General features: G+C 41.3%; 1 protein-coding gene across 1 annotated transcript; it reads right to left on the minus strand.

The window, feature by feature from the left end:
* Window positions 1-3265: 3265 nt before the first annotated feature.
* On the minus strand, window positions 3266-20398 carry GRXCR2 (glutaredoxin and cysteine rich domain containing 2). The gene is made up of 3 exons (XM_003404579.3): window positions 17345-20398; window positions 10299-10526; window positions 3266-3448 (listed from the first exon to the last, which is right to left on the minus strand). Exons 1-3 carry the CDS (start codon window positions 17678-17680, stop codon window positions 3266-3268), a joined length of 747 nt encoding a protein of 248 aa, XP_003404627.1. The 5' UTR covers window positions 17681-20398.
* Between the last annotated feature and the right edge of the window lie 1432 nt (window positions 20399-21830).

Here is a 21830-nt window from a genome sequence, read left to right on the forward strand (position 1 = left end):
TTTTAACTTGATTTAAAATTCCAATCCCTCCCAAATCCCTATCCCTCTTATTGTTTTATTTTTCTTCAAAGCATTTATCACTTTCCAACACACTGTACATTATATATAGCTTTATTTTTATACAAATGTATATATGTGTCATATACATGACTATATATGTGTGTATATATAAAAAAAATATCTATATAGACATACACATTTCATTGTATAGGAAATTCCCTACCAAAATGTCAGCTCCACAGGGGTATGATTTTGTCTCTTTTGTCTACTTATGTATCCCCAGTGTTCAATAAACACTTTTTGAATGAATAAATTAATGTAGCCAATATATGTAACCAATATTTTGAATGAATAAATTAATGTAACTATTAAAAAAAAAGCCAAACCTATTGCAGTCGAGTCAATTCCGACTCATAGTGACCCTATGTGGACAGAGTAGAACTGCCCCATAGGGTTTCCAAGGAGCGGCTGGTGGATTTGAACTGCTGGCCTTTTGGTTAGCCACCAAGCTCTTAACCACTGTGCCACCAGGGCTCCTATGTAACTATTACTAGATGTATTGTTACGGGGTGTTGTTGTTAGGTGCCGTCAAGTCGGTTCCGACTCATAGCAACCCTATGCACAACAGAACGAAACACTGCCCAGTCCTGCGATCCTTACAACCGTTGTTATGCTTGAGCTCATTGTCGCAGCCACTGTGTCAATCCACCTCGTTGAGGGTCTTCCTTTTTTACGCTGACCCTGTACTCTGACAAGCATGATGTCCTTCTCCAGGGCTATAAAGCATTAAAGGCTCCTAAAAGCAGAGATTAGGGAAAAGTAGTCAACAAAATTCACACTTCTTCTAGGAAGCCTTCTTAACCCCACTAAGGCTAAGTTAGGTGCCCTTTCCATGTGTTTCTCACCACCCATCTACCTATAGTACTGTGGTGGCTTGTGTGTTGTTATAATACTAGACATTATGCCACCACCAATATTTCAAATACCAGTAGGATCACCTATGGTGGATAAGTTTTAGCAGAGCTTCCAGACTAAGACAGACTCAAAAGAAAGGCCTGGTGATCTACTTCCAAAAGTTGTTGTGTTGTTGCCATGTGCCACTTAGTCATCACAACAACTGTCCAACGCTCTTCTTTGGATACATCATCAGAAGGGATCAAACGCTGGAGGAGGATATCATGTTTGGTGAAGTCGAGGGCCAGTTAGGGTGAAGAAGACCCCTGGTGAGATGCATTGGCACGATAGCCACAACAGTGGGTTTGAACATGCTGGTGATGGTGAGGATGACACAAAACCAGGCAGTATTTTGCTTTGTTGTACATGAGGTTGTCATGAGGTGGAGCTGACCTGACAACAGCTATCACTATCTGTCTACCTACCTACCTATCTGTTTATCTATCTGTCTGTCTGTTCATCTGTCTGTCTGTCTACCTATCTGTCATCTGTCTATTTATCTCTATGTGCTTCAAAAGCTGTATGTAATTTCCCGATCCCAGCACTGTTGACGCTGTATGGTAATTATCTGCTTATACATCCGTCTTCTCCACTAAAACCGTAAGTTCCCTCGGACACCAAAGCGATGGTGACCATCTGGGTAGCGCAGTACATCAAGCACCTAGCTAAAATGTTCTGGGTGCAGTGGGCGCTCAAACAACACTTGTTGCCAAATGTTCCTATCAGAAAACAGAAGAATACACTTAAAGGCCTCTCAACATCACTCCTTCCTCTGGTGTTCTGGAAAGCAGAAGACGGGCTGTGATAAAACACACAACAGAAGCAGGGCAGGTTAATGACAGAAGCGCAAAAAAACAGTGACCAGGAGGAAGTCCTGGCCAAGAGAAGATAGAAAAAATTATCACGGCTTCAACAAAATTTTAATTTTTTTTTTATTAGAAGTATTTATATTCCCTAAAAAGCATTCCATATGTTGAATCATTTTAACAGTTGAACCTTAGAGAATAACAAATTGTGAAATATTATTGTAATAAAATCAAAATAATTATCATAGAAAAGCAACCCATCTCAACAGATACAGGTTTTACGGTGTTATTCTTAAGGGACATGGGGAATGGGTGTTAAAAAAAAAAACCAAACCCAGTGCCGTCGAGTCAATTCCGACTCATAGCAACCCTATAGGACAGAGTAGAACTGCCCCATAGAGTTTCGAAGGAGCGCTTGGAGGATTCAAACTGCCGGCCCTTTGGTTACCAGCTGTAGCACTTAACCACTACACCACCAGGGTTTCCGAATGGGTGTTAGAGCTGTAAAAGTTCATAAACATAAGTATTTTCTAATTTTAGAACCAACTTTAAGAGGAAAGAATTAGCCTTTTTATGTGTATTTATAGCAGAAATATAATTTCTAAAAATCGGTTTAGCTTTTCTGTTAGATGTTTCCAATAGATAATTATAAAATACCCGTACTCAGAGTCCTTTATGAAGAGATTAGGGCTAGATCTTAGACTTAAAATAGATTTATCTATTTGGTAATAATTCAGGGGCTGGAAGAAGTCATATCACACACACATACTTAAGCACCAAACTTATCATGAATAGCTTTGACTTGGCTTATGACCTCAGTAGTTAGAGGCCCGCAGAAATGTCTTACCTCATCATGTCCTGAAGAAGCACCATTCCTCACTGCCTGCATGAATGTCACTCAAGCACATTAACCAGGAGAGACCAGGGCTTTGCAAGGAAAGGCCTCCTCAGTTTGTCTATCTTCAGCATGAAGCACTTATATTCTGTTTGCTTGCTGTGGCCAGTGCCTTCAGCACTAGTATCCCTTTCCTCCTCAGCTTAATTAGAAATTCAATTTGACCAATAGCCCTTTGAAATGTATGCTAAGCAACAGGGATTCAGGCCATGAGAAACCTACCTTTTCGTTCCTTTCTCACTGCATCATTTTGCAAAGTAACTCCCAACCAGGAAAAACTTCAACCTGCTACCTGAGCATTTATTTGTTCATTAGTGCAAGAAGAAAACTGAGCTAAGTCAAGTGAGACACATGCACACGTCCCTGCAAGGATAATTTTAGAATCAGTTGCAAAGCAGACTCTAATTCGAAAATGCCCCTGCCACTTTCACCCACATGGAGATGTTATCAGCCTCATGAAATGTCATTGAGTAATTGAGTTTTGCCAGTGGTGGAAGTGACCGCAGTCACTGTGGCTTCCTTGCTGGGTGAGGCAGGAGGAAGGGGGGTTAGTTTATTAAAAGTAACTTTAGGAAAGGTGCAATAAAAGTAGACACGCAGAAGGCATGGGCTATTGATTGCAAATCTGGCAAGGCTGTAGGCCATTCTCGTTGCAGGCAGGACACCGCAGCGCCCGGTAGGACTCCTTAAATCTGTTGGCCAGCATCGAGAATTTGCTTCCGTGGCACAGAGAGCAGGTGGCACTGCCCGACCCTCTGCAGTGAAAACAGTTGTCCTCAGGAAGCACCCCTTCCTGAAAGAAACACATCAGGCTTTAGTTATAGAAGTAGTTCACACCCATCGCTCACATGCGTGGCAAAATAGCATTAACCCTTAGGCTACAGCAAAATCTGGGCAGAATTAGAGGAAAATTTTTTCCACAAATTCCAAGAGGGAACTGATCAAGAGAGCTGAAAAACCACAGCGATTTTAGCAAAGAGGATGTCTCTGATGTCTAAGACAGTATCCCCTGCCACCACTGCTTGCATTCCACTGTTTTATGTTCTTCAGAGCCCTTGTCATCATCAGGCATGTTATTTCTGTAAACTCCTGTTATGGATTGAATTGTGTTGTCCCAAAATGCATGTTGGAATATTAACCCTACACCTGTGGATGTAATCTAATCTAATGCAATGTAATCACCTTCCACAATGCAATCTAATGTAATAGCATCAATCAGTTGAGGTCATACTAGGTAGGGTAGGGCGGATCCTAAACCTAATCACTTCTGAATTATATAAAGAGCAGCGGAGACCAACAGACAGGCATGCATAAGTGGGGGAAGACAAGCACCATGTGAGGATTCTCCATAAGCCAAGGAAGCAAAGAACATCTGGGGCTACCAGCAAGGAGGGAATTGACACAGTTGAAACCCTGATTTGGACTTTTAGCCTCCAGAACGGTGAGAAAATTAATTTCTGTTCTTCAAAATCACCTCCTTGTGGTATTTTTGTTATGGCAACATTAGAAAACTAAGACAGCTCCATAAAGGCAAGGACCTTGTTTTCCTCATTGCCAGATTCTAATAATGAACACTTATAACACACCTAATAGGCACCAAGTACTGTTCTAAGAGCTTTTTGTATATCAATTCATGTAATCCTTACAATCCATGAAATACCATGAGGATTATCACCTTTATGTAACTAAAATTCCAGAAGTTAGATAATTTGCCAGAAGTCACACATCTTGGAAGACAGGGAGGCAGGTTTTGATTCCAGGGAGTTGAGCACCAGAGTTCGTGGTCCTAATGGCCACATACATGGGCCCTCGTTGTGGTTGCCAGATAGGAGGTGCTCAAGAGAGATGGCTTCTGTGACCAAGAGAAAAACTGAACGAATCAATGTTAAAATCCTTCCAAGACTAGCTCTAAATTCTCGCAGGACATTCTCTTTATTCTGTTTGAAAACTGTGGTTGTTGTTAGGTGCCACTGAGTCAATTTTGACTCATAGCAACCCCATGTGACAGACTAGAACTGCCCATAGGGTTTTCTAGGCTGTGATCTTTACAGGAGCAGATTGCCAGGTCTTTTTCCCACAGAGCCACTGGTTGGGTTTGAACCACTAACCTTTTGGTTAGCAGCTGAGTCCTTAACCATTGCACCACCAGGGCTCCTTTGAAAACTGTGGTGAGGCCCAGCAGTTAAGGGGCTCTGCACTCTGGACTGAGCAGCCCAGGTGAAGCTCACCTCTGACGTCAGCTGTGCTCCTTGAATAATCCCTTCACCTTCCCAATATCAATCTCCTTACCTGTAAAATGAGGGTGATAATGGCTACTTCTCTGGGTGACTGAAATATTAAGTGAGAGAATATATGTAAATACCATAATATACATGACTGGCATATGATAGGCTCTTTTTTTTTTTTTTTTACCTAAAAGCTAGTTTACTTCTAAGATTGGACAATAAGCCTCCAATCCTCTACTCCCACTCTCCAGAAAATGCCCCTTGGCTATTGTCTTGCTCTTTCCCTAAAATATCTCAGGAAATTGGCAATGTGTGCTGCTGATAGACTGGGAGCTTTCCAAGAAATCAGGAGCAACACCACATCAAGACCAGATTAATCCAGCATCAAGACTGTCCACTTCACCTTCCAAGCATCTCTCAAATCCATCCAATTTAGTCCATCCCCACAACCAAGATCTTAGGCCGGACACGCACTAACCCTGGCATGGATTCAGCGTGGACCTCTGCCTCTGCTGTTACTGGATGTTCTTTCCACCGATGCCAATCTCATTAAATGGCCTGGCACATAGAAGGCACTCAGGAAATATTTGTTGAATAAGCACATGAATGAACTTACACCTGCATACTCTTCAATGAAGCTTGCCCTCCAGATAAAACCTCAGGATAAAATCCAATGTCCTTAGCTGATTTAAATCTTTAGTCACTCCTTCCATCAAGCTCTTGACCTTAGGTCTCTCTGCACCTGGTCTCCAACGACCTTTGTCTACTCCTGACTCAGCCAGCTTTCACTTTTTGTCAGATGTCAGCTTAACAGGAGAACTTCCTGAACCAGAGGCCCCTCACATGGGGCCTGGATACTGCCACCATCCCTGAGTCACACACTCTACTGAAAACTCCTGCTGACAAGACAGGAAGCTCTCTGCACCAGTCGTAGTCACCGTTGCTTCCCTGTCATCAAGCCCAGTGCCTGGCACAATATTTCTTGTTCACATATTAGCTGAATGAATAAACAAACAAAACAATGACGTCTGGAGAGCTCTTCTTGTTCTTAAATTCTAGGAACTAAGAAGGTAGCTGAAGTCCACTGGTAACTCCCCCAGCTAACACAGCTTTCTTTTATAACCTGAGAGTAAAAATAATCTCTGAAAAGGGAGGCATACATTCTGAAAACAACTCTATCATGTTGCAAAGTGCCAAAGGCGTATTACATTTTATTTATTCTAGATTTAGGGAGTGGAAGTGATTTCCCAACTGGCAAAAACTCAAATTATAGCTATGTAAACTTTTGTTAATATATCATTGATCACTTACATATTTTAATGTTTTCTTCCCTGAAAGTATTCAAAATAAATATATTTGCCAAAAAATTCTTAAAGTGAATTGCCACAGTCCATTTTTCTGCCAGATCACTATGTTTTATGTTTTGTACTTGATCCTAGCGAAATTTTAATAATATAAGTCAACATTGCCAAAGAAAGTACAATAAAACCCTACCAAAATGCTATACATGTGATCCAAAATTTCAATTGCATAAAATGCTGGGAGAGATATTGAAAGGTTAATGAAATGATCTGATGAGCCTGCTGCAGAGAATGAAAGCAAACCATCAATCAAATTATATCTAATTCATGTAGTCACAGGCTACATTACTAGAAATTTCACTGGAGTTTCCATTCTCACCCTGGATTATCACCCTTCCTCTAACAACTTGCCCTCAACATGATCTTTTTAATCATTCAATTAATTCAACAAATATTTATTAATCCCCCAGTCTATACAATAAGGGGAAACTCAGGTGGCATAGAGGTTAAGTGCTACGGCTGCTAACCAAAAGGTCAGCAGTTCGAATCCACCAGGTGCTCCTTGGAAAGTCCATGGGGCAGTTCTACTCTGTCCTATAGTGTCACTATGAGTCAGAAGCAACTCGAAGGCAGCAGGTTTGATTTGGTTTTTATACAATAAGGAGCCAGGGCCACAGTGGTTAAGGGCTCGACTGCTAACCAAAAGGCCAGCAGTTTGAACCCACCAGCCGCTCAGCAGGAGAAAGATATGGCAGTCTGCTTCTGTAAAGATTACAGACGCAGAAACCCTGTGCGGCAGTTCTACAGTGTCCTATAGAGTCACTATGAGTCAGAAATGACTTCACGGCAAGAGGTAGGTCTATCTAATACAGGCATGACATAAGCCTCTTGTTTTCTACACGCAGTTTTGTTTTTTTTTTTTAATTCTTTTTTAGTAGGAGGATGTAGAACATAGTTGTACCACACACCTTTGGTTCTGGAATCCAAAAGACCCACTTAATCCACCTGTAACTAGCTCCATGACCAAGAAGCAGAGCCTTAGCTGTCTTTACAGACTTAGAGGCTTGTGTAACTCTAAAGATGGTAGCCAGCACCAATCTAGAGACTATATAGCAGAGTTGTGGGATTGGCAGTTAGACAGAACTGGGTTTGAGTATGGCTCTAGTACCCTCTAGTGAGTTATTTAACCTTTCTGAGCCTAAATCTCCTCAGCTGCAGAATAGGACTATTAATCCCATCTACCTCACAGGGTCCTTCCTTCTGAGGATTAAATGGACTACTACATGCAAAGCACTGGGCATGGTACCCATCTATCACGGAACCCCAGTGGCACAGTGGTTAAGAGGTTGGCTGCTGACCAAAAGGTCAGCAGTTCGAATCTACCAACCACTCCTTGGAAACCCTGTGGGGCAGTTCTACTCTGCCCTGTAGGGTTGCTATGAGTCGGAATCCACTCAATGGCAGGCGATGGGTTTTTATCATTGTTATTGTTGTTGTTGCTACTATGTCAAAGGGGAGATCACATAAAGCATGAAGGGGCCCAAGTGAAATCCACTGAGCACAGAGTCAAGTTTTCTTCCTCTTCCAGGTTTCACTGTGGCTACATTCAATTATCCCTCTCCTTTTCTTTTATAGCTAATACAGAGGTTAAAGCTTGGCCTGGCTTTAAGCTTTGCCCCGCTCTTTCATCAAGGTTCCTGTTGCTTCCCTGTTCCATATAACAGAACAAAGAGTCTCTTGGTCAGAAGGGGCTCCTTGATGGTCTCCAACCCTCTCTTTTAGAATAAAACTTGTCCGGGCATTTACTGCGTGAGGAATTGGGCAAGAAAATAGCAATTTAAAGTAGAGTTCAAAGGACAGGCAAGTGAAGTAAAGCCTTTCACAGCAAGCTTCTACTGCACACCTCTGTCCTGGTTTACAGCATTACAGCAAAAAAGCCCAGATCCCTCCAAATTGAATTTAAAGGTAACTGTCATGTCAAGCCTGCTGTTGCTTTTTCATCAGGCCCGCAGTGTGACCTGCATTTTATTATGTCTGGTTCTCGTCTGAAAATATATGCTCATAGAAGTTTCACTATGGTATGAGAAATAATAGAATTAAAGAACCTTTAATGTGGGGAGGTAGTATTTTGGATCAAAATATCCTCTGCCTACTGCCTTGCTAGGTTCTTAAGAGTGCTTTGTAGAATACAAGAGAAGGCAAAGGCAGAAGGCTCTTTGGTCCCAAATTTCAACATTCTTTCCACAAGCATTAACTAATACTTATGAGCACTTATTTTATGCCCGTTATACTGAAACTGCAATGGTATACCCAACATAAACACGGCCCCTGCCCTCATGGAGACCCACTCCTAGTAGAGGTGGAAGCAAACACCAACCAAATAATCACACCAATAAATATAAGACTGCAACTGTGAGGAGGGCTGTGTGGTACTCTGACCAAAGTCTCCTCTGAGAAGTGATGCCTCCACTGAGATTCGAAGGGCTGGAGACAAGGGGTAGGAGAATTTGGGGAGCTTTCTGGGTAGAAGGATTTACGTTTGGCAGGAAAACACAAGGAGCATATGAAGGACAGGTAGACGGGCAGCATGCCCAGCATGAGCAGAGAATGAAGAGAGATGTGTAAGGGATGAGGCTGGGGGGATCAGCAGTGGCCACCACCTTTCTAGAACAAGTAAGATGTTTGACTTGATCCTAAGCAATGGGAGGCCATTAAAAGCTTAGTGGTAGAGGGGTGGAGGGGTTGTCAAAGATGCTACAAGATTAGATTTGCATTTCAACAAGATCTTAGAGTGTGAGATCAATAGTGGATAGGAACAGACCTTCAAGAGCCTTTTGCTGGGATTCAGGTTGCTTGTGTTCCAGAGGAAGAGCGGGGACTGGGGGCTAGGAAAGAAAAAAAAGTAGTTTCTTCTGTAAAGATTACAGCCTTGGCAACCCTATGGGGCAGTTCTACCCTGTCGTATAGGGTCGCTATGAGTCACAATCGACAGTGGCAGTGGATTTATTTACACTTACTTTTATCTTTAAAAAAAATGCAAGAAATTAAGCTTTAATAATATTTTGGAAAGAAGTTGTTATGTTAATTTTTAATACACTAGTTGACACTGGTGCCCTCACTAGGTGAAGAGGAAGTCCCTACACAAGTGTGAGACCCATGCGGCCCTGGGGTAAGCGTGGATGTTCAATAATAACTCAATGGGGATAATGATGGCGCACCAACTCACTTGCTTTCTCTCAGCATATTGCTTTTTACTAGTGCCTGGACACATGGGCTTATAAATGATACTATTTAGTTTTAACCAAGCTAACCCCTACAAAATGGACTTGTGGCTTTATAAGATTTCTTCAAGGAAACTGAATTGAGGATAGCACTGATAATAGAAGCATAAGCCAGCCCATAAAGAAAAGGTAGACCTACTTTTTTCACTTCTAGAACAAACTGTTCATAAGCCACATTGCAAAATGAAAACAACAAATAATCTCATCAGATCTCAAAAGAAGTCTGTCAAAAAATTATGCCTGAGGTAAGCTTTAAACCTTAAACCAAAAATATCCCTTCACATCTTCTTAAAGCCAAACAATAGTTTCACTTAACTGGCAAAGAATGTCTGCCTTAAGCATTGTGTTCTTTTAAGATCTATCTGTATGGGACCAAATTAACAACAGTGACTCAAAAGATTACATAGGAAACTTAAGAGAGCAGTGAGTTTATGTTAATAGGGGAGGAACAACTCAGAAAAGGAGGGTAAGAATGGTTGTACAACTCAAAGAATGTAATTAAAGTCACAGAATTGTACTTGTAGAAATCGTTGAATCGGTGTATGTTCTGCTGTGTATATTCTCAACAACAAAAATAAAATAAATCATTAAAAATTTCAAAATTATGAGTGTTTGAAAGACGGCCTTATAACCTCTGTTAAAAACCCACCCAGTGCTGTCGAGTCAATTCCCTAAATACAAGAAGCTTTAAATTTTCTCAATATCTTTAACATCTAGACGTCTTAAGTCTTCGTATTCATTTCTTTTTTTACTTGAGGAGTCCACAACCAAAACGATCTGGAGGCCATGGCTGCCAGGCCGGCCTGGAGCAGGGCAGTGAGGCTGCTGAGACACACCTGTGCGTACTGGTTATCAGGGAATGTGCTTTCCGTTTCTGGCAAAGGCCCATCATTCTGGTTGCTGTCTCCGTAGATTTCTTCTTTGTTCATCAGAGACTCTTCCTCAGCCTCCTCTTCCTTCTGGAGAATGTTCCTCATGAAGTCTCTCTTGTCCAGTGGAGTTCGAATGATTTTCAGGTTATTCGTGTAGATGATTATCTTTCCAAAATCTATAATAGGTGGGGGCTGGAGAAATGGAAAACGTGCATGAAACCTTCGCTACCAATCACCAAATACAGGCTGCAGCACTTGCCCAACAACCCAGTAAATAGGAGAGCAAGTAACTTCTACCATCCAGCACCTGTGAGCACATCAGACCCCAACGCTACTGTTTATTCTGTGGCTTGTTTGCTCGCTGTGGAAGCCACAAAACCAGCTCCCTTCTTCCTGTTTGGGGCAAGCAACAAAAGCTGAACTAGTCAAATAACTAGAATATAAGAGTTTGGAGGGAAAGGTCCAGAGTTTTTATTCCTACCACATGCCATAGTGCTGATGCAGGGCTACACAAAATGAGTTCTTAATAAATGTAAAAATCGTAAATATCTCCCCCAAAATCTTTTCTACATGAAAATGATAACAGTGAATACCATTTTTTTTAGTACAATTAGCGTTAAGTATGTGTTTTACAAACAATCCTCACTTGATACCCCCAAGACCTCTAGAGATTCTTGCTATTGTTAAGTGCCATAGGGTCGATTTCAACTCACAGTAACCCCATGTGACAGAGTAGAACTGCCCCATATGGTTTTCTGGGCTATGAACTTTACAGGAGCAGATCACCTGGTCTTTCTCCCACGGAGCATCTGGGTGGGTTCAAACCACCAACCTTTCAGTTAGCACCCAAGTACTTAACCATTGCGCCACCAGGGCTTCTATCTCTAGAGATAGATGCTACGATTTCCACATTTTACAGGTGAAGAGACTGTCTCAGTGGGTTTAAGTGCCTCACTCAAGGTATTAGAGTTACTCAGTATCTGTGGCTGGGATTTGAACCCAAGTCTGTCTCATTCTAAAGACCATATTTTTAATGCCTACCCTACATGAAGTTCTTGACTACAAACCAGAAGGTTGGTGGTTCAAACCCACCCATAAGTGCCTGAGAAGAAAGGCCTGGCGATCTGAGCCTGAAGGGGAAAACCATGAAAACTCAATGGACAACAGTTCTATTCTGACACACATGAGGTCACCATGAGTCAGAGTTGACCCAGCGGCAACTGGTTCTACCATACACTATCAGAAGATTTTTTTTCCTCCAAAAAAACACAGGACCATAAAGTATAGACTCTTTCTTTATGAGAACTATTGTGAACGCTTTTTTTTAATTGTCGTATATATACTCTTTTGTAACCTGTTTTTTTCGTTATTCATATAATATAAAAATCCTTTTGTGTTAATAAATATACTTCTAAAGCACCATTACTAATAACTTATGTTCCCCTGTATGGGTCTATCATGTGTTACTAGATCATTTTGTATATTTACAAAATAAATTTTCGGACTGCTATAATACAGTAGAGAAACATGGAGAGTAAATGCTCCAGGATTACTTGACCAAGAACACATATTTTTCCCACAGCTTTGAGGGAAAAAGCATCGGATCCCAACTCTACTGTTCATCTACTGTGAGAAATAGGACGGTCATTTAGCCTCTTAGAACCTCAGTTTGTTCATCTTCAGATGAGTTGACATCCACCTGGTAGGTACCTCCACAGCTCTACTAGTTATTAAAATATCAAGATATTTCCATACTGGTTGGTATGGAGTACCCCTCTTTTTACTCCCAGGTTCGCCTCAAGGAGTGTCTGTTGTCCCCCAAACCAAAAACCTAACCAATTGACATTAAGTTGATTTCAACTCATGACAACCCCATGTGTTGCAGAGTAGAAGTGCACTCCATAGGGTTTTCATGACTAGGACCTTTTAGAAGCATATCACTGGGACTTTCTTCCAAGGCTCCTCTGGGTGGGTCCAAATTACCAGTCTTTTTGTTAGTAGCCGAGTGTGCAACTGTTTGCACCACCCATTAATTTAAGACTTACTGCTTGTAATCCCAGGCCTCAGGACCCACCCACACTCTGCCAACTTCCATGCTGATTGGGCCATGTCCCTGTGGTTAAATACTTTGACTGTCATCCCTGAAACTAATCAGATCAACTTCTGGGGGTGGAGGTGCTATGAAGAATATATAAAACAGGTTTTGCAAAATCTGAAGATACTGTGAAAATGGTAGGTACTGTTACTGCTGTTATTATTAAAAAATATATTGTTCAGTAGTACATACACGATCATGCTATACAACTAAATACCTCAACATATATTTTGCCTTGCTTATAGAACTATGGAAACCCTGTTGGCATAGTGGTTAAGTGCTACGGTTGCTAACCAAAAGGTCAGCAGTTTGAATCTGCCAGGCACTCTTTGGAAACCCTGTGGGGCAGTTTTACCCTGTCCTGTAGAGTCACTATGAGTCAGAATTGACTCGACAGCAGTGGGTTTGGTTTGGGTTTTTTTTTATAGAACTATATGTTGTTGTTGTTAGGTGCTATAGAGTCATTTTTAACTCGTAGCAACCTCCCGTGACAAAGTAGAAATGCCAGCGTAGGGTTTTTTAGGCTGTAATCTTTACAGAAGCAGATCTCCAGGTCTTTCTTCCATGGAGCCGCTGGGTGGGTTCGAATCACCAACCTTCCAGTTAGTGGCCGAGCGTATAGCCGTTGTTCTGCCAGGGCTCTTTACTGGTTCCAACTCATAGTGACCCTATAGGACAGAGTAGAACTGCGCCATAGGGTTTCCAAGGAGTGGCTGGTGGATTCGAACTGCTGACCTTTTGGTTAGCAGCCAAGCTCTTCACCACTTCACCACCAGGGCATCATAAACCTATATAAATCTATTCAGATGCTACAGGTAAGCAGTTTCCTATGTCAAGTCCTCATGCATTCAATCAGGACCTCCTGGTTTGGGCAAAACTTCAACGTTTTGGTTCTCTTCCATGAAAAACTCATGGAAATTTCAATAATCATATATTAACCCACAAGCTTCCTACGTGGGCCTGTTTTCCCTCCCTGTCTTCAAGGGATCGTGTGGCAGCTTCCATTTCCTATTGTCTTATGCACACTGGATTCCTATTTCACACTCTGGACTATCAGTTTTCTAAACATCAGAAGATAAAGATGGTGGTAGTTTTGGAAGGTTCCATTTCTCCTTCCAGTGATGGCCGAAGAGGTTCAGTTACTAAGGAGCTTTTCCTCATTTACAGCTGGTTATTTCAAGGCAAAACTCTTAATATGCTAAAAGAGTCTGAGGTCCCCTGGTCCAGTTCCCTGTTTCTAAGTAGGTCAGTGCCTAAGATACCCAGGATATTACATTTATTTTTAAAGTTCTCCAAGGGTGGAGGATCCCAAATCACCTTTAGATGTGTTTAAGTTTCAGCCACCCTGACAGCCAAGTTCTTCCTTGTGTCTAGGGAAATTCTCTGAGTGTAACTAAAGTTCACATTATCTGGTTACATCCAATTGCCCATGAGGAACACCCACTCTTACAGTACAGAGGCCCAGGACGGAGCCAGGAATTTTTTATTTCCTTCCATAGTGCCTGGAATGGTGATGTATATGATTGAGCATTTGGAAATACTGGTGGCGATGCGCCTAGAGATAGCTGTTTAGCCACTATCGAAATGCTCTGCTTCAATACGCAGAAAAGCTTTATTGGTTACTAGAAACTCAATGGCCTTTGGAGTCAGACAGACCCGAGTTCAAATTTTATTCAAATGTTGTTTGACAGCTGTGTGATATTTGCAAGTTATTTAAAATTGTGTGAACTTCTATTTTTCCAATTTATGAAACTCTCATAGAATTGGGATGAAGATGAGATTATATGGTATGCATAAAGTGGATATTCAGTACATGCTCCCTTCTTTCCTTTTCCCTTCCCTTATACTATAAACCTTATAAACTTCAATCAATTTCAATTCCTTGAAATACCTTATTTGTTCTAAAAAGGTTCAACATTTATTTGATAGGAATACCATTATGATCACAATGGTAGCTAATATTTACGGAGCACTTACAATGTGCCAAGCACAATGCCAAGTTTTTTTTTAACTTATTATCTTTTTTAATCTCAACAACCCTCTTAAGTAGGTACTTTCATTTCCCTTATATTACAGATGATGACATAGAAGCTTAGAAAGGTTTAGTAACTTGGCCAAACTCACACAGTAAATAAATAGAACTGGACATCAAGCTCAGGTTTGTCTGACATCAGAGCCCTTGCTTTCAATCATTGCACCTAACTGACACCCAGTGTGGGTCCACAGCCAGTAATTAAACCAAACCAAACCCATTATTGTCAAGTCAATTCCAACTCATGGCAACTTCCTATGGTACAAAGTAGAACGACTCCACAGGATTTTTTTTTTTTTTTTTTGGCTGTAATCTTTATGGAAACAGATCGCCAGGCCTTTCTTCAGTGGTGCAGCTTGGTGGGATCGAACCACCAAACTTTAGGTTAATAGTTGAGTTCAAACTGTTTGCACCATCCAGGGGTTATGTTACAATTAAGGAGCCCTGGTGGCACAGTAGTTAAACACTTGGCTGCTAAATGAAAGGTCAGCAGTTCAAACCCACCACCAGCTGTTCAGCAGGAAAAGGATGTATCAGTCTGTTTCCTAAGGATTTATAGCCTTGGAAACCCCGTGGGGCAGTTCTACTCTGTCCTGTAGGGTCGCTATGAGTCAGAATTGACTTGACAGCAAAAGGTTTTGGGCATTTTACATTTGCATGCTATTCTAAAACCATGACCTCCCAGCTCTTATTTGCTTTGCTTTTCATAAATACCACATTGACAACCTTATTTCAGTGAGTGGAGCTCCATGAATCCACCCTGGCTAAGGCTGGATACGGTTGGCTAAGTTTGGGACGTGGCATTTGATCAGGAACAATGAAAGCAAGGATTACCAGACCCAGCAGGAATCAAATATTCGACAAGGTCTCAAAAGCACTGTGCCTTGACCAAGGGAGCCACGCTGCCAGACTCATTCACCCAGACGAGTTTTGCTGATCCATGTTGAACTGTACATTTATATAGATGCCAAATTTGACATACAACTTATGAAGGTCAAACAGCCCAGGATTATCTACTGTGGCCTGGTACAAGGCTCGTATGAACAACTTTGTAAATTCTGAACCTACAAATAAGATAGAGTTAAAAAAAAAAAAAAAAAAAGCAGTCTAAATACATGACCTAGCCAAGTACTTAATGCTCAATAAACAGTAGCTATTATCATCATGATTGTTATGTAATAAACTTACTCTCTAAAAAGGAACCTGCCATAGGGCAAAAAGCATGGGGAACCAGAAGACCCAGATTCTTACCTTAACTCTGCACTTAATGACCCTGTAACATTGGGAGAGTCCCTTAACAGCTTGCTGCTGAATCCTCGTTTGTAAAATGAGAATGACCATGCTTTGCCTTTCTCCCCAAGGCGTGGTGAAGACATTTATGATAGTGTGTGAAAGTGCTTAGCAATGCATAAGGCACTCCACTAATATGGAAAAAAAAACAAACCCTTTGCCGTCAAGTCGATTCCGACTCATAGTGACCCTATAGGACAGAGTAGAACTGCCCCACAGTTTCCAAGGAGTGCCCAGTGGATTCGAACTGCCGACCTTTTGGTTATGCCACCAGGGTTTCCCCATTAATTTGAGGGGTTATTAATTTCAGCTCCTTTTAATATCAAAGAGAATCCTGGTATTATATTTGATAAATGTGCACATTTATCAAAGATGCACTTTTACCAATGCCAGCAAGGCTAATACATTTGTCTGCAGTAGATGTATTGTCTTGTTTCCTCAGGAAACTAACAAAAATAATTAGAGATCAATTATCTGACTTTCACACTTTAAAGATGAGAACATACCCTGATGTGCTATTCGTTAATAAGCCACTATGTTATATAATTACATTTAATCTAAAAAAAAAAAAAAAGACATTCAGGGGCCCACTGGAAACTGCATATACACATCTCCTGTAAGTTTTTGGAAATCAGTGAATATTTTAAAGATTCTTCTAAATTAAAATAAAATCATGTATTGTCTTTTGATTATCCCTGGTATGGGGGGGTGGTATATAATAGAAATTCACAGATAATGTACTTGTTTCAATTTAACTATTAGCTCTAACTTCTTCCCCAAGTAACATTTCCCTTGGTTGATTTTGTTTTTCACCATCTTTTCCCAGGACTCCAACTAGTGTTCACGTTAATAAGCCGTGGAAAGGCAAAATGCATAAATAAACATTTTAAAGCAGGCAGCAGGAGGGAGATAGGGAAAAAAACAGTACATGGATAAACCACAAGCTGGATAACCTGTCACAGAATAATTGGATGGAGTAAAATGAGCGCCTCCAAACATTTAGCTCTTTCAGGAAAAAAAAGAACCCATTGCCGTTTCTACAATGGCTGGCTGTCTGGCAACCTGAAAACCACTGCACCTCTATATAATTTACTTACCAAGAAAACCAGCCAAACACTCAATAACAATTTATTGTCCTGGATAGAATACAAATACTGTATATGCTCAAGGCATTTTCAAAAACTTCTTGATAAGCATGTTCTTGTCCCAGAAATATTATTCTATACTGGCATCCTATTCGGTGCACCTATAGCTCTGGTTGATAGCCAAGCTTGAGCAAAAGGTACAGATCTGAAGCATTTGGGTGATTCTTTAAACACACCTGGGGTTGTCATGAGTTGGAATTGACTTAATGGCAACTGGTTTAGAAAAAAGGCCTGGTGATCTACTTCTGAAAATCAGCCAATGAAAACCCTATGGATCACTACAGTCAGATCCCCAATGGGGATATGGCGCAGAACCGGGCAGCAGTTCATTTCATTCTGCATGGGGTCACATAAGTCAGGGGCCCACTCAATGGCAGCTAACAACAACAACTAAACACATTTTTGGAAGGGCTACGCATAAAGCTTATACGCCATGCACAATACCAACCTTATGGTCATTCATCTTGTAATCATTGAAGAGAGACTGGCTGCCTGCCAAGGTGTAGGCACTGCCCTCTCTGAACACGCTGATCCTTTCAGCAGTTAATTTAGGAGAGTACGGTTGGGGCTTGGGGGCTTCCCCAGACCCGTAAACACCATCCGTTGGTTCGAGGGACTCCTGGAGAAAACTGTGAGGGTATTCCTCCTTTGGCAACTCTAATTCCTGCCCATCCTCAAAGACTTGCTTCAACACTCGGCCACTGTAGGAGGAGGAGATTTTAAACCGCACTTTCCGGGGTTTGCTGTCACTCTTCTGGTTCAGCTTCTTCTCAGGGTCCTCCATCAGCAGAAAATTCACCCTCTGGTTTCCAGAATTCGGTGTAGCCAGTGAAACTTGGGGCTCCGAGAAAAAGGTATTTTATTTTCTGTCCGCATGCATATAATTAATTCAAGTTGATGCTGGGGTATACTCAGTTTACAGTAACTGACACCCACAAATTAAATATTGATGGACCTTCATGAAAAGGCAGGTGATCGTGGGTTTATGGAGTGGATGGAGCATCAGACAAGATTCAATCTCCTCCCAAACCCCGAGTCACCCATGTATTCACCCTCAAACTTTACTTTTCTTAACCTGAGGATGAGTGAGTTTATTTAGACTGAACAAGTACCAATTCAATAAGGATCAGATACTCATTCAGTTAGCAAATGTTTTGTGATTTACGTATAAGAACTATGATTTATTGGGTATTTAATTTGTGCCAGAGATTTTTACATGCATTGTCTTACTTAGTCTTTCTGCTGACTCTACAAAGAAAGCACTATTATCTCCATTTTACAGAGGGAGAAACTGAGGCTCAGAGCAGTTTCCTTATTTGTCTACTCTATTACAGCTAAGTAAGTGACAGCAAGGTTCAAACCCAGGTCTGTCTGACTCCAAAACCCATGATAAATCCACCAAGCCAAATATTTTCTAACTGTGTTTCCTGGAGCCCTAGATACTTGAGAGTTGCTGCTTGGAGCAGAAGACCAAAGGTCCTGCATTCTAGACCTTCTGTTTTTGTTAGCTGCTATCAAGTTGGCTCCAACTTATGGTAACCTCACGCATAACAGAATGAAACATTTCCCTTTTCCTGTATTATCCTCACGATCATTCAGATGTTTGAGCCCAACATTGCAGCCACTATGCCAATCCCTCTCAAGGAGGGTTTCCTTCATTTTCGTCAGCCCTCAACTTTACCAAACATGATGTCCTTTTGTGGTAATTGATCTTTCCTGATGACAGGTTCAAAGGAAGCAAGACAAAGTCTTGCCATCCTCACTTCTAAGGAGTAAACTGTCTATGCTTCCTCCAGGACAGATTTGTTCATTCTTCTGGCAGTCAGTGGTATATTCAATATTCTTCACCAATACCACAATTCAAATACATCAATTCATCTTCTACCTTCCTTTTCCATTGTCCAGCTTTCACATGCATAAGAAGCAACCGAAAGGACCATGGCTTGGGTCAGGCACACTTTAGTCATCAAAGTGAAACCTGGGCCTTCTACCCACGCATTAACGAGAGCAGATCCACTTTACATCTATTTTATATTTAAGATTTCATTTTTAAGCACAACAGTAGGCCCCACTGTCACACACACACACACACACAATTGTCCTGTTGTACACAAGGCCTAATAAGTGCCTAACATTGTGAGATAGGGACTAGGTTTAATACCAGAGAAGCATGAGATGTGGGACCCAATAAAGACAGTCCTACAGTCTAGTTCAGGAAATAATACTAACACACATGAAATAATGACAATCCACCGCAGACTCTCAGAATAGCCATTCTAGGACAAGCTCAACACTTTAGGAGGCAATGATGGCAGAAAAAGGCACATTAAGGACAGGGGTTTTGGGTTAAGTCTACAAGAATGGGTCTGGTTTAAAGAGGTGGAATGGTGGAGGTATAACCTGTTTCCCTATCTTTGCTACTGGCATCATCACTCAGTTGCCCAAACTGATCTCTCCCTTACTTCTACAGCCATTCATATGGACTCTTTCAATGCTGCCTTCTTTCATCTACTCTTGCCACCATGACCTTAGCTCAAGTCCTCATCCCTTCTGCTATGAAAGTTGCAACAGTCTTCTAACAATGTCCCCAGCCATCCACAATTCTGTCCTCCACATCAATGCCAGAATGGCATTTATAAAAAACACTTCTGCAGGTGTCAGTCTCCTGTTGAAAAACCTTTTCCAGTGGTCCAGGGTGTAAAAAGTTAAGTCCTAACTCTTCCATGAAGCCCCAGGGAGCAGTTCTACTCTGCAACACAGAGGGTCCCCATGAGCTGAAACTGACTCAACAGCAATGGGTATAGTGTTTTATTTAACTCTTCCATGAAGCAGACAAAGCTCCTCAAAACCTGGCCCCACCTTCCTTTGTAGCCTCACCCTCTGTTACTCATCTAGGTGTGGCTTGAAAGCTCACTCATTTCTCAAAATGCTGATTTTTAATCTCTCTGCTTCCTGAATGGAGTGTCAAACTTCTACTCCTCCTTCAAGTCACACCTCAAGTGTCACTGCTTCTGGGTAGCCTTCCCATCAGTCTCAGGGAGAATGCATGGAACTTTGTACCCACCCCCATTCAAGTGCTTCTTTCTTTCATTTGCCATTACTGCTTCTTAAAATCATCTCTCCCCTCCATTAAACTGAGAAGGCATTAGTCAGAGCTCTCTTTACCTTTTCTCTATCCTCAGTGTCTATCACAGTGACTGGCACATAATTGTTGTTGTTTGGTGCCATGGAGTTGGTTCTGACTTATAGTGATCCTACGTACAACAGAACAAAACACTGCCCTGTCCTGTACCATCGCCACAATCATTGCTATGTTTGAGCCCATTTTTGCAGGCACTATGTTGATTCATCTCATTGAAGGTCTTCCTCTTTTTCACTGACCCTCTGTTTTACCAAACATGTTGTCCTTCTCCAGGGACTGGTCCCTCCCAATAACAAGGCCTGGGGTCGACTGTGGAACAGACCATCAATTGCTCATATGCAAGTTCAAGAGGAAGTTGAAGAAAATTAAAACAAGTCCAAGAGAGCCAAAATCTGACCATGATTATATCCCACCTGAATTTAGAGACCATCTCAAGAGTAGATTTCACGCACCGAACTCTAATGACCAAAGACCAAAAGAGTTGTGGGGTGACATCAAGGACATCATTCACAGAGAAAACAAAAGGTCATTAAAATCAGGAAAGAAAGAAAAAAACAAAATGGGTGTCAGAAGAGACTCTGAAACTTGCTCTTGAACGCAGTGTACCTAAAGAGAACGGAAGAAAGGATGAAGTAAAAGACCTGAACAGATTCAAAGGGCAGTTTTAGAAAACAAAACAAGGTATTGAAATGATATGTGCAAAGACCTAGAGTTAGAAAACCAAAAGAGAAGAACCTACTCAGCTTTTCTCAAGCTGAAAGAACTGAAGAAAAAATTCAAGACTTGAGTTGCAACACTGAAGGATTCTTTGGGCAAAATATTGAATAGCACAGGAAACATCAAAAGAAGATGGAAGGAATACACAGAGTCACTGTACCAAAAATAACTGGTCAGTGTTCAACCATTTCAGGAGGTTATGATCAAGAACCTATGGTATTAAAGGAAGAAGTCCAAGCTGCGCTGAAGACATTGGCAAACAACATGGGTCCAGGAACTGACAGAATACCAACTGAGATGTTTCCACAAACAGATACAACACTGGATGCTCACTTGTCTATGCCAAGAAATTTGGAAGACAGCTACCTGGCCAACCAACCAGACGAGACCCATAAATGTGCCCATTCCAAAGAGAGGTGATCCAACAGGATGTGGAAATTATGGAACAATACCATTAATACCATACACGAGTAAAATTTCGCTAAAGGTAATTCAAAAGCAGTTGCAGCAGTACATCGAACAGGGAACGGCCAGAAATTCAAGCCAGACTCAGAAGAGGATGTGGAATGAAAGATATCATTGCTGTTATCAGATAGATCTTGGCTGAAAGCAAAGAATACCAGAAAGATGTTTACCTGTGTTTTGACTACAAAAGCATTTTACTGTATGGATAATAACAAATTATGGATAACATTGCAAAAAATGAGAATTCCAGAACAATTGTGCTCGTGCAAAATCTGTATATAGACCGAGAAGCAGTCTTCTGAATAAAACAAGGGGATGCTACGTGGTTTAAAATCAGGAAAAGTGTGTGTCAGAGTAGTCTCCGTTCACCATACTTATTCAATCTGTATGCTGAGCAAATAATCTGAGAAGCTGGACTATACCAGGCTTGGAAGAAGACTCATTAACAACCTGTGATATGCAGATGACACAACCTTGCTTACTGAAAGCAAAGAGAACTTGAAGCATTTAATGATAAGTATCAAAGACCACAGCCTTCAGTATGGATTACACCTCAACATAAAGAAAACAAAAATCCTCACAGTTGGACCAATAAGCAACATCATCATAA

Source organism: Loxodonta africana, chromosome 2, assembly GCF_030014295.1.
Source record: "Loxodonta africana isolate mLoxAfr1 chromosome 2, mLoxAfr1.hap2, whole genome shotgun sequence".
Classification (NCBI taxonomy): domain Eukaryota; kingdom Metazoa; phylum Chordata; class Mammalia; order Proboscidea; family Elephantidae; genus Loxodonta; species Loxodonta africana.